At 42.4% G+C, this 13,608-nt stretch overlaps 3 protein-coding genes across 8 annotated transcripts in view; 2 read left to right on the top strand and 1 right to left on the bottom strand.

Annotated features, from left to right (window-relative positions):
• Nucleotides 1-1,356, top strand: part of abcc8 (ATP-binding cassette, sub-family C (CFTR/MRP), member 8) — a 49,657-nt gene extending 48,301 nt beyond the window's left edge. The window contains exons 38-39 of the mRNA XM_067500157.1: nucleotides 468-530; nucleotides 1,081-1,356. Of these exons, the coding sequence (XP_067356258.1) occupies nucleotides 468-530; nucleotides 1,081-1,218 (201 nt within the window). The 3' untranslated portion in view covers nucleotides 1,219-1,356. The remainder of the gene's footprint in view (nucleotides 1-467; nucleotides 531-1,080) is intronic.
• Nucleotides 1,357-1,929: 573 nt separating this feature from the next.
• On the top strand, nucleotides 1,930-4,484 carry kcnj11 (potassium inwardly rectifying channel subfamily J member 11). The gene has a single exon (XM_067500159.1). The coding sequence runs from the start codon at nucleotides 2,410-2,412 to the stop codon at nucleotides 3,565-3,567; it is 1,158 nt and encodes a 385-aa protein (XP_067356260.1). The 5' UTR covers nucleotides 1,930-2,409; the 3' UTR covers nucleotides 3,568-4,484.
• Nucleotides 4,165-13,608, bottom strand: part of mob2a (MOB kinase activator 2a) — a 53,384-nt gene continuing 43,940 nt past the window's right edge. For all 6 annotated transcript variants that reach the window (XM_067500165.1, XM_067500161.1, XM_067500160.1 and 3 more), the window contains 4 exons: nucleotides 11,080-11,240; nucleotides 9,383-9,476; nucleotides 6,464-6,588; nucleotides 4,165-5,956 (listed from right to left, as the gene is read on the bottom strand). In XM_067500165.1, coding sequence (XP_067356266.1) covers nucleotides 5,637-5,956; nucleotides 6,464-6,588; nucleotides 9,383-9,476; nucleotides 11,080-11,240 — 700 coding nt within the window. In that variant the 3' untranslated portion in view covers nucleotides 4,165-5,636. The remainder of the gene's footprint in view (nucleotides 5,957-6,463; nucleotides 6,589-9,382; nucleotides 9,477-11,079; nucleotides 11,241-13,608) is intronic.

Here is a 13,608-nt window from a genome sequence, read left to right as displayed (position 1 = left end):
CCAAGTATCAGGTTCACATATGTGTTGGGCTTTTGTTTGTTTTTTACATAAGAGGTGGATAAAAATAAAACAGCAGTGAAGGAGAAGGCGTGCACGCAGCAGAAAGAGAGACTGAAATGGAAGAAAAATCCTCAGTGCAGTTAAAGCCTGAGGGGAGTCTGTCAACAAATGGATACTTCTTAAGTTGGACCCTCTCCTGAATGATTAGTCACAAAGCTCCATTTCTAGCTTATGATAATGCAGCAGCACTGGCTTCGAGGAGACCCAGCTGAGAATTTAGTAAGGGACAGCAAGATTAAAAGGTGACAGTCTGGAAAAAATAAACTTCAAGGAGGTTAACCGCGATTATGACGAGCATGTTAATTGGTATTTTGCTTCATCTCTCGTGTGTGTTTTTGGGCTTGTCCTTGATTCTCAGTGAACATGAACGAGAAATTTGTCACAGCCAACTTCCTCTGTCCCCACAGGAGAGCATCCTGCAGAAAGTGGTGATGACTGCTTTTGCTGACCGAACAGTAGTTACTATTGCAGTGAGTATTTTCCCTACTCTCTGCCAATGCTCTAGGCATTTACAGTAGTGCAGCCAGCTCTTTCATTTCCCCCAGAGCGTGCTGACCTTTGTCTCGCACTGCTGAGATTGTTCTTGTGAACTGGTGCAAAGCTACAGCGTAAAACAGCATGGTAAAAGATCAGTTCCTGCAGGAGTGTGGCGAAAATGAAAAAAGGTAAAAGAATAGCAGGAACGGGGAAGTCAGGCACGTGACAGACCTCCAGGAGAACATTAGCCTCTGGATTCTTAAGGTTATTTCATAAAATAATCAAAATGACTGCCCACGAATGTTAACGTGTCTTAACTCGTCACTTCAGATATTTCACACTAACAAATCGAGAACAAAGGGGGCACCCTTTAACCTAAAACCTCAGGTAGTTCCTGAAGCAGTACCTCTTATTTCATCTCCTGCCTTAACATAACCTTCTAATGACAGGCTATGACACAATCTGTGTAATAACTGGAATGAGTGTAGCTGCTCTCTCTGCTGCTCCGTATAGTAATTGGTTTCCCTCCCCTGCTCCACACAGCATCGCGTCCACACCATCCTGAATGCAGACCTGGTGATTGTGATGAAGCGGGGGATCATTCTGGAGTACGACAGGCCCCGGGCCCTGCTGGACAAGGAGGACAGCGTCTTCGCCTCCTTTGTGCAAGCAGACAAGTAGCACAAGAAGAAAAAGAGGGAGCATCAAACGAAGACATTCAAAGTGCAATTGACCCATGGAATATATTCCTTTTATTTTTTAATCGTGTATATTTGTACATACAAATGTTAATTCTTTGTTAATAAAATATAAATCATCTAGGTTTGTGCCTTTTGTTGAGTAAAGAAAGGATGTAAGTGATAAAGTGCTTTTTGAGATATGTGAAGGCATATTTCCATTTCTATGTACAAACCAGGTTTAAAATAACCTGAAGCTGAGGTGAGGGATACATGATGCTGATGACCCCCAAGATCAGCCCAGAAACACAACACACAGACTGTTATTGTACTGTGAGGTCAGAGTGTGTGCCTGCAGCTGACAGGACTGACATTAGGAAGGTTTATGGATGCCAGAGAAGCACAGGTCCTGTAAAATACATGACTATTAATAAAAAGAAAGACTCTGGTTCCTGTTGGGACCAGCCCACTTTCTAATTATGTTTAAAGCTTTAAAGTGTAAACCAAACCGCCTGGGGATGATTTACTGACGACTGCACTATATTTAACCCGTTGTCTGTGTATGAGCTGCCTTTGCCTGCACCGCTTAACCCGTCCTCTCCTGCGTTCCCACTGAATATCACAGGAAGGGCACCACAAAGGTGTTGGAGGGAGGGACTGCTTCTCCTTGTCACAGCGTTTCCATCTCACGTTACAGAGCTACAGTGAAGTGACGGAGTCAGCATACAGCCAACTGCGCCACATGGGCCTGGCTTCTCATTCAAATGTGATTAAAGTCCGCTCAGATTCCCATTATGCTCCTGCATCAACATTTTACATTTCGCTGAATTTCTCTACGCACCACCACCACCGGCGGGCTGGTTCGTAGTGGGACGGGTCAGCCTGGCACAACTATGCCCCTTCAGTCGGTGTTGTGAGTGACGGCGGCAGCTGTGGAGCTGGAAGAAGAATCTTCTCATGGGAATTCTCGGTTGTGAGGCGCCTGACCCGGAGGAAACGTGAGGCGTGCACATAGCTCCAGAAAACGGGCAACAACGAGACTCTTGCGCCCGACAGCTGCCGCTTAGCTGGCGCCGGTAGGTACCGACTGGTAAGAAAGGGAGCGGGGGAAGAGAGAACAACATTTCATCATTTACCCGGGTTCAGACTTAACACTAAAAGCCAAGAGGCTGTGGATGCGTAGTATGGGAGCGCTATGTTGTCCAGGAAAGGACTCATTCCTGAGGATTACTTGCTGACACGTTTGGCTGAGGATGTCCTGCAGCCCAAGTTCAAGGCGAAACCGGGGAAAGCTCGGTTCATCGGCAAGAGCGGCACCTGCAATGTGGCGCACACAAACATCCGAGAACAGGGTCGATTCCTGCAGGACGTCTTCACCACTCTCGTGGACTTAAAATGGCTCTACACGCTCATCATTTTCACCATGTCTTTCCTGTGCAGTTGGCTTCTTTTCGGGATGGTTTGGTGGCTCGTTGCCTTTGCGCACGGCGACTTGGACCAGAAAGATGACGACTTTGTCCCGTGCGTAACGGACATTCACTCCTTCTCCTCAGCTTTCCTCTTTTCTATAGAGGTCCAGGTGACCATTGGCTTCGGGGGCCGGATGATCACGGAGGAATGCGTCTCCGCCATCATCATCCTGATCGTGCAGAACATCGTCGGACTGGTCATCAACGCCATCATGCTTGGCTGCATCTTTATGAAAACTGCGCAGGCCAACCGGCGCGCAGAGACGCTCATATTTAGCAAGCACGCCGTCATCTCCGTCCGAAAGAACAAGCTGTGTTTTATGATGCGCATCGGGGACCTGAGGAAAAGCATGATCATCAGCGCCACTGTGCGGATGCAGGTGGTTAAAAGAACCGCCACCGAAGAGGGCGAGGTGGTGCCTCTGGACCAGATCGACATCCACATGGATAACCCCGTGGGCACCAACGGTATCTTTCTGGTGTCCCCCCTCATAATCTGCCACGTGATCGACAAGGATAGCCCTTTGTATGAGCTGTCGGCCTCTGACCTGCTGCACGAGCACATCGAAGTCATCGTTGTGCTGGAGGGGGTGGTGGAGACCACTGGCATCACCACGCAGGCCAGGACCTCGTACGTGTCGGAGGAAATCCTGTGGGGGCAACGCTTCGTGCCCACAGTCTCCGAGGAGGACGGGATGTACGCAGTGGACTACTCCAAGTTCGGTAACACCGTGAAGGTCCCGACACCGAACTGCAGCGCCAAGAAGCTGGATGAAGCAGGCGGCATCGCTCGGTTTAAACTGTATGACGGCGCCACCTTGGAGGCGGCTGTGAGAAGGCGGCGGGTGTCAACGCTGATCCGCAAGTCCCGGATCGAAAGCTAGTCAACTGAAGATCTATGGGGGGGCATTTTATATGAGGATTATTAAATGGCAGGGTCGTGTTTATTTTATAACAAATGAAATGTTATGGATTAACTATCAATAACCGCATCTCTATGCAGTCAGCACATAACACAAAAAAAAAAAACAAAAACGTGGAAGCGTGAAAATGCACGAAAACCTCAGTCCATGAAAACTGAGGTTAATTAGAGAGGACTGTTACCCAACCTGAGGAGCATCAAAGCAAGGAGCAATAAACGGAAATTATACTTTGGACGTTTTTAAAGAGTGAATGCATGTATTCAAAAAAATCAATAAATAAAAATGATTCGTGTAAAAGTGTGTTGATGGGACAAACAAAATTATTTAAAGGGGCGCTCCAATAGTATGTAACATTACAGTTGTAATGACCACAATGTCATATCACAAGTCTTATGAGCCTCGTTAGCTGGACAAATTCCACATATTTCACTGTACCAGTTTTTACTATAGGATTTCTGGTAACAAAAAGGCTGTTGTCTTTGATGTCGTTTTCTTATACTTTTGTCAGAAAACTAAAATATACATATACATATTTATAGAGAAGACACTGAGACAGAGTGGCATTTCTCTGTTTTATTAGATTATAATCCGCAGAGCTTAAAATATTAAATTGCTTTAACTTAGTTAATAATTAAAATACATAAAAACAAGAGCCAGAACTGAAGAACCCTGCAAAAAAAAAAAAAAAAATAATAATAATAATAAAAATAAAAATAAATAAAAAAGGAGAATTATAAACCCAATCCTCCTCCATAGAGAGGCTATGTCTGACAGAACCCACTTGTGATTCTTTGTAAAGTCCAAGCAGACTGTGCATTTTCTATACATGGGTAATGATAACATTGTTATTTCTCAACTAATTTTACTCTGATAATCTTTTAAGAAAAATTTAAAGGGAGGGGTGAAAACAAAAACCAGCACTTTAGTTTTGCACTGGGAGTACTGGTAGCTGTCAAACAGATCAACAGCTCCACCCCATCACTCTCACCCCTCTCTGTCTCCATTGCTCCCTCTGCTCCCTCCCTCTGCCTGCAGACATTGTCCCTTGTCTTTGTCCTTCTGTGCTGCTGGAGTGGGTGGTGGTGATGGTGAGGGGCTGCTTCTGTGCTAAACACCAGCAACAGCTCTGACATGTGGCCCCCGGTCTGTCTCAAATTGTCTGATCAGATTAAATATCATTACATTCAATCTTTTTTATTCTCCAGCTCCCTGTTTCTGTGGCATTCTCTACATGTTTAAAGACTATACTGTAGTTAATCACAATCAGCATTCCAGAGAACAAGGGACAGAGAATGAAAAGGAAACTAAAAGAGAGTACCCTCTCTATGGCAGCAGTGACATATTCTCTCAGGTCCTGAGTAGGAAGCGCTTTAATCATCCTGCACATAAACAACCCAGTGATTGGCTAGTATAGCCCCGTCAGGTAGTAATGTGGCTCCCTACTGGCCATCATAATGGCCGTGCACCTGCAGGCTGCTTCCCCTTGCTGCAGGAAGGAAGGACGAGCCTGCAGGTAAGCAGAGGCGCCTGTTCTCCACACATCAACAACACTGTACAATAGTAAGTTGAAGCAAAGCAGAGCCCCCTTTTCTTTACTGTATGTTAGGCATAGGATAGGGGAGAGGCGAAGGGCCAACGGACACAGTGCTATCCTCTGTTCAACAAAAAAAATAAAACTGAATAAATCTTCAAAAAAGGTGAAATAAAACCAAAAATAAAAACATACACATACTTTTTGTTCCTAGTTTAAATTGCAGAGAAGATGGGAGGGATTTGCCCCTCGGAGGAATGCTCACGCCAATTCCTGCTGGCGTGACAAACCCCTCCCCGCCACCCCAAACCCCTTGAAACCCCCCCCCCCCCCCCCACTTCCTTCTGGCTGGTTGCTTGGTGTCATAGCGAAATATAAGGGTAGTGGAAGGTCACATAAGTCCTGCTGGCACCAAGGAGGGGGACCAGGCTCTCTTTCCTTCTCTCCTCTATCTTATCATCTATCACCCCCGGGGCTACTGTTTCACTGCAGCCCCCGCTCATCTCTCTGTTACATGGTTTTGTGAAGAGGGGGAGGGCGATGAGGTTGGGGCGGAGGAGGCCGGGAGAGGTGCGGGCAGTGGGGCGGGTGTGCAGAGGATTTCGGACAGGTCGTCCATGATACAGGTTTCCTTGGGGTCGACCAAGTTGAATTCCCTTACAAAAACGATGAAATGTGCATACAGAGTGTTCAAGTGACCCTGCAGGTCCAGAGCCACCGTCTCTTTAAAGTGCGCCCAGTAGAGGTGAGCCAGCACGTGGAACAGGTACCGGCAGATCTTCTTTACCAAGGACTCAAAAGAATTGGGGAACTCTTTGCCTGGAGGAAGACAAGAAAATAAAACCAGACAAGAGAGTTGGGATTAGGAACAGGAATCACTGAGGGGAAAATGTAAAGACAAGATAAGTGTTCTGTAGCTTTCTTATCTATGTGGTGTATTTGTTACTAGTGTATGTGTTTGAAAAACAGACCTCTATGGCACAAAACAATACTTAAAAGCAGGTAATTGTTAGTTTTGGTTTTTAACATAAAATTAACAAGAAGAATACAACCATTGTTGTGGACTTTTTCAATAATAAATGGAGCTGACATTGTTGATTAGTCAACTGAAAATGAATCTGCAAGAATTATAATTAATAATTTCAGAACCTGTCCCTGCAAAAATGTCAAAAACTATCACTAGTTTTCATCTTGATTGTTGGACTTTTAGCCATTTGCCCTTTATTTTAACAGCTGAAGCAGCAGGGGGCAGCAGTACATCGGTAGTGATGGAGGAGCCTGTAACAGTCAGAGGCCCAGCAGGCTCTGAGCCACAGGGGTACTCACCATATTTTGTAGGAAAAATTTCCTCATCTGTGACCAGTTTCTGACAAAGACTCATTACAAAGTCGACATATTGTGGAGCAGTGCACTTTGTCTTCTTCCCCTTCTCGTCATACCAGTAGTATATTCTAGAAAGAAAAAACAAAGAACATACACATTTAAAAATAACATTTGAAATGTCATTGAGAAACAAAAAAGAAACTTTGTGTTTAAATGTTTATAGTGTTTATATACTATAGGCAGTTTGTGGTTAAAGTAAAAAGAGCTGAGAGAAAACAGGACATTTTCCTGGAATATAAAACAGTCAAGTTATTCAGTCGATCAGGAAGAGACACAACATACAGGTGACCTGTGATACTTAATCAGACATTACCTGCTCTGTTTCCTCATTCAGGGAAAACCCATTCTCTTAGTGACAGCTCACTTTTTGACTTTCTAACTCGTTTGGTTTCTAGCAAATCATAATTTCGTTCCCAGGCCCCAAATTGTTTCTGGAGGGGCTGACCCGCACTGTTTAAGCATGGGGGCCGTCATAGTTAACAAAGACAACCAGCAGGTCAACAGCACCAATCTAGTCAAGCTAGCAGGACAGGGCTATCACCCTAGAGACAGATGAACAAGCATTAGCCAACTAACAAGTAAGGAGACTGAAGCACAGAGACTGAGATGGAAAGGTCAGCAAATACATAGATTAGATGGTGAAAAGAAATGTGCGTGTGAGTGTAGTAGTATGGGTCTGCGAGACAGTGAACCAGATGTTGCAAATCCTGAGGAATGTACAGCGTCCACTGACTTGACCCCACAGGACCAGACTCTTACAATACACTTACTCATGCAGGATTAGACGGTGTGTTATTGTGTGGGAGGGACAGTAGCTGAACTACAAACATGCTTGAGCACTCCTACATACCCACTTAGACATGTACACATGGTAAAACTTTGGCCATATATAGTAAAACAGAGTATACAGTACTATTTATTACTCAGGGTGGTTTATTTAATGAACGTGTGAGTTGAGGCTCAGAATACAAATCCTTACATCCGTATCTAGTGCATTTGTTAAAGTTTTCTCATGGTTTTGCAGTGAAAACTTTTTTTTACAGCTGTGTTATGTTACAATTTTACTTAAATCACAATTTCTTCTGTTTTCATTTAATATATTGTTTTATTTAATTTCATCTTTCTCCCAATCTAGACATTTCATTTTAGAGTTGCAAGGTGGTGTGGGTGAGGTAATCTGGTTCTGAATGTTACCGAAGTGAGAATGGAGCCATACGATATTCATCGATATGAGGCTTTAGGTTGTGGCTGCTGCCCAGAGTAAATCTTTAAAAGATGAAGTACACGAAATAAAAATAGAAACAAACACACAAACACACACACACACACACCAGTTCTAACCCTAATACAAAGTCTTAACCCTCAAAATGCTCTTTGAAGGGGTCCCACACCCACCCACAGACACACCCACCCAAACCACCCACCCACACACACACACACACACACACACCTACCCACCCAGAAAAAAAAGGGTCTAAATAGCTACCAAATGGTGCAGTTTCCTCATAGCTCATGGAAACTTTTTCTTCCAAAAATAGTGCTGAGCTTTGCCTTCGGGCAGGGGCTCTGATGCTGCTGTGACTGTGGCTCTGTCAACTTTCACCACAGAGAGGGGAATAAATGCCAGATCCTGCACAGGCAGGAAAGGGCTGGGGCTGAACAGCAGGCAGCATAGGAAGGTACAACCATAAACGGTGGCCTTGGTCTTGACATTTTACTCAATTATGTATTTTTCCCTCTTCATTAACACATAATTTCCCACAGCTCTGTAAACATGTTAATCTGCACTGGTGCAGCCCTGTTTACAAACCGCAGGAAAAGCAAGTTTGTTCTTTGTCAGGGTGCGGGTTAGTAGCCCTAAGCTAGTAGCACTAGCTTAAGGTGACAATACAGGACAAAATCCAATGTTGACAAAAGGTGAACTGGTGATAAGTTTCTCTCTCATAGCAAATATGTTACATGTGGTGTCATTTCTCAATGGCTGTCATTTGTCATTGAGGTCACCACCATATTTCTTGACTATGCATAATTGCCTCAATGTGTTAAAAGCTGTGTAGTGAGTTTGGTAGATTCTCAGAAGTGTGGGTAATCAGGTTTTTCCAGTCATCAGTATATACAGTGGAAATGAAGGCCTTTCTCCAAAGTCAACTAACTAACACATAAAGATGGCACCCGCCCTGACAGGGAAAACGTGTTAAGATGTTTTTTTTTTTTTTGGTGCGAATTCAAAACTCTGCAGTGCTGCCTTTTTTAGTGCTGCCTACTCAGAATATGTGCAACATCTATAGTGATCACATTACCATGTAAAGACAAAGACAGATGGTTCCCACGGTGGCCCTTAGGTCCAAGATTCAAATTGTTTTTATCCATTATAAAAACAAATGCAGACACTGATTTAAAAAGGGTCACATGAGTAACCTTACGTCTATTAAAAAGACTACATAAAGAAATAAACAACACACCTCAAAAAAGCTGGTATGAAAAAGGACAAACACGCCATGAATAAAAATTGTTTGTTTTTAAAAAGGGTAAAACAAAAAAAAGAAGAAGAAAAAAAATTTAGAACACGCCTCTACTTAATTACCATGCAAGAAGATGTGCTAATGCTAAGACAAGACTTCAAATAGAGCCTGAAAATATAAAATAATAAACTAGTTAAAAATAACTGTTTTGCCTCCATCTGTCTGTGTAGTTACAAATAGTAGCACAGATAGAGTTGAATTTTTTCAACAAAAGGACTGTGAACACTCTCTGGTTTGTGTGTCATCTCTTGTTAACGGGGAAAGCATCACTTGATGAATTAACCAATGGTGCCTTTGCAGGTGAGCAATGAATAAACCAAAAGCAGTTGAGGTAACTTACGTGTTGCAAGCTGTCATGGCTTGACAGGTGTCCCCAGTGCAGAACTCTGAAATAGTGCTGTACTGCAGGTTGATAAGGTTGAAAAATGTTGTCGCTGTAGAAGAGATAACAGCATGTTATTCAGAGTCTGTCAAATAAACCATAATGAAAATACTTAATCAAAAAATTAAGATATGTCACTAATCAACAGGATAGGAAATGCAAACATGAAAAATAATGGGGGGTAGTTGCAGCTTTGACAAGTTTAAGTTTTTTCTCCAGCCACTTCAGACAGAAACAGGTATTTCTACTGAGAGGGGAAACTCCCTAACAGCCTGTCAGGCTGAAAAACAAAGCATTAGGCAAATATTATTCAGGGACGAGACATGTACCTCTGTCAGTAAAAAATATTTCTTCGGTACATTACACGCACACAGACATGAGATCTTCCGATATGCTGACATTCCTTAAACCATGCGTGATTGACTGCATATTATTCACTTAAAGTCTGCAACAACATATTGTGGGATAAAAACTGGAGAGTTTATAGATTACTCCCTAAAACAGGCCACCTACAAGACACCAAAGCTTTAAGGATAGATTGATTTTCAGATTTTTAATATTATAATTTCCTGGACTGCAACCGTGAACTTCAAACAGAGCATACACGGAAAACAATGGCAGACTTTCTATTTTTGTCAAAGTAGTGTTGCTACCGAGTTTTTCAAGTTGAGGAGCTACTACACAGCTCCGACCTAAAGAATGTTAAGACGTGTAGAAACGATAAACAACCCACGTTTTATGTTACAATGTTTATGCTTCTGCACTCAACCTCTCTTATGCTGTTGTCTTCTGTTTTTCTGTGAGATGGACCCAATCGCATACCAGTTGCACTTCCTCACAGGAACCACCCCATCTTTTTCTGCTCAACCATAGTTGCCACAAAATGGGAAACATTTACTCAAAATACTGGTGGTTTGTACATGTGCAAAAAATTAAATGAAATCCAATTTATGTAAATGTGGTAAAAATCTTTTGCATTGTTCAGCTCTACTGTTTGTATTCTGGCCAGGTGAAATTAGTGGTTAACGCAAGTTGGCACAAGCCAACACATATCACTTTCAATTTCATATTGAGAGAACTATTAACATGTGAAAACACAGCCCATCTATTATATCAAACCAAAATAAAAAGGAAAGAAAAATGTTTGTTTTTTTCATTTTCCCCCGTGAGCACATAAATGGTTTGGACATGTAACCAAAACAAAGTGAGGGAGACCGACAAAATAAGAACACCTCTGAGATCGAGCAGCCAGGAAACGGTGAGTTTTCTAAACTCCAGAAACGAGGCTTTCTATGACAACTTCAAATTTGAAGAAGAATTAAACACTGCATAAGTGTAATGCTTGCAATGATGGTGCTTAAATAAGCCCTGTGTTTATTGGAATCGAGCCTAATGTAGTGCCAGGCCTGGATCACGTTAAAGGCTTGGCTCTCAGCACCACTGGAACATCGAGTCGTGTCCAGATGACAAATGCATACAGACTTGGAAAAACAATTCCTAACCAGAAGATATTGTTTTACATAAGTCAGAGCTTAAAGGAATTTTATGTCTCACATAAGATAACGGGCCTTTTTATTATTTTAAAACAACAATAATGGTAAAATGCTTTGTTTGAGCTCCAATTACGCCGTCAGTATTGTATATAAGTCACTCACTGTTGCTGGCTAGCCATTCGTTGAGGTCTATCTCTCTGGGGAGCACCACCAGCTCCTTAAGGTCAAAGTCTACCACACGGATTTTAGTGAACTCTGGCTCCAGGTATTGCTTCTTCTCTTCTGCTGGAGGCTTCTTTCCATTTGGCTTTGTCTTTGACTTCCTGCAATGCAGAAGACAGAAGGACAGGGTGAAGAGCTGTATAGGAGTTTTTAAATAGCAATACAAAGATCAGAGAAATTAGAAAAGGTTTCAAAATTGCAGATGTCTGACCTCATACTGGCAGATTAACAAGTGTCTGCACACATTAAAATTATGTAATAATATGTACTATTATTTGACTGCATCAGCGTCAGTAACTCAATCGGATGCATTTTTCCAGCACAACGAGTGAGTCACATTAGCAGATTAGCTGCAGCATCTCCACTCTGTGACCGGGGGCAGACCTGAGTTACAGAGAGTGAAGCTGAGGGAGACTTTACTAGTTTAGAACTGTACATTGCTACAATTGGCAGGTTACTATAAGTGCACATGTTAAACAAGTTAAACATGTTATGTTAATCACAGGGAACTTGTTGGCTCATCACAATTTACTATGAACATGCTTAAGTGAAATATGATTGTAGGCTACTGTTAACTGTCTACACAGCTGAGCACGTTGTGGTGGACTGACCGACACGTGCCAACACACACTAACCCACTCCACTCTACCAAAAGTGGACTATATTCTCAGTAGTGAATCACACAAAAGAGAGAGAGGGAAAAGATCAATAGGTTAAAGTGACTTTCTACATTCAGTTAAAACCAAGACTAATCCAACAGTTTTCTTCTTATTCTTTTCCTTTCGGCTGTTCCCTTTCAGGGGTCGCCACAGCGAATCACGTGCCTCCATCTAACCCTGTCCTCTGTATCCACTAATCCAACAGTTTTACAATAAATTATCACTTCATGAAGATGATCATGTTCAGTTTAGTTTGAAATTGATTTAGAGGAGTTGATTCAGTTTAATGCACATTGGAAGAAGTTGCTGTTAAAGTGTACTATTTTATACATTGAGGTGTTTCGGTACTTTCTTTCTTCATTGATATAAATAACAGAAACTACTGTTAGTACAAAGCAACACAACTCAACAACATCAAACACCACGGCCTACTAAATGATCATACAGTTGAATCTGAACATATGAAGTGAGCATTTATTGGACTAGAACAGTTTCAGCTATGTGTACCCAACTAGGTGTGCGTATTTGATGATTCAAAAAACAGTAAAGCAGTTTTATCAGACATTGTTGTCACTACAAATAACTTTTCAAAATATACATCAATTGTACTCTGGTTCTGAATTTATTTTGTTTGCTCAGTGCTCATTTTGTATTATTATTTTATATTTATTATTTATTTTAAACTACTTGAAATAATTCCGGTAGTTTTAATGTTGATAAAATGTTAAATTACGTTAAGCATGTTCAAGTTAAACCAATAAAAATAACCATGTTGTTCAATCACGATTGATAATGAAACTCTAACCTGATTAAGACACATCCCACGAAGCACAGAAAAGAGGTTAGAGAAACACTCTGTGGGCCATTTAAACAATAGATTCAAATCAACTTAAACAGACCCAACAAAGATTTCCCTGTTGCTGTACCCAACTCCTACTAGTGACCTCCGAGTGAATGTCGGGCTATTGCTAGCGCACAAACAGCACTCCCAGGTGTCCTGTACTTCCACTGCTAGTTTTAGCACAGGGATGTCATATCACACTCTTCCTGTACTTCCAGGGCTGTAACCTCTCCTCCCCCATGCTCCCACGGTATATCAGTGAAGACGGTGCAATCTATGGTCAAAGGTTGAATGGCTTTATACGCGAGTGGAACAAACAGAGACAGTGTGGTCTGGGAAAAAAGAACAAAATTCAGACCAATGACACTGACAGTGCAGCCATCTTCCTACAACAAGACTTTGAAAAAACAGCACTAACTAGTCCGATCAGTATTCTAATCTGCATGGGTTTGCTTATGGACAATGGAGTTTCAGTTTCCATTTCTTGTTCTCATTCCTTCGCTCTCACTTTTCCCAATTTTCTTCATAGCTGCCATTTCAGATCCTCCACCATTCCCCAAAGACAGCAGCTCTGGTTCCTGGACTGAGTAGAGCTTCTCTAGCAGCAGTAATGATGATCATAAACACTGTTTATAAGCAGCAGCCAAGACTGTTCTCGCTTTCACTCAGCGTCTAACAACAGACTTGCACTGGAGTTTACAGAAAAGAGGGAAATGACGGGCTTGGTTTTCTACAGGCTTACGTTCACAGCTGACGTGCAGCCAGACCCAGCAGAAATACATTTGGAGAGAAAAGCCTGAGAACAGAAGGAGGAGACTGAGCAGAGGGGGAGAAAGGAATGAGGAGAAGAGGTAGATCGACATTGGCCCAGCAGATATCCATGGGAACTAATAAACACTTACAAAACATGACGGGACTGTGGAGCATGAGGCCCCTTGGCCAAAGCACCGTGCTCAAAAGACCTGCACA

The sequence above is a fragment of the Channa argus genome, chromosome 4 (assembly GCF_033026475.1).
Source record: "Channa argus isolate prfri chromosome 4, Channa argus male v1.0, whole genome shotgun sequence".
Lineage (NCBI taxonomy): Eukaryota > Metazoa > Chordata > Actinopteri > Anabantiformes > Channidae > Channa > Channa argus.
Note: the sequence above shows the minus strand (reverse complement) of the source record. Positions and strands in the feature narration are given on the sequence as shown.

Coding starts and splice junctions, on each gene's coding strand:
- kcnj11 (XM_067500159.1), top strand. CDS start 2,410: ATGTTGTCCAGGAAAGGACTCATTCCTGAGGATTACTTGCTGACACGT.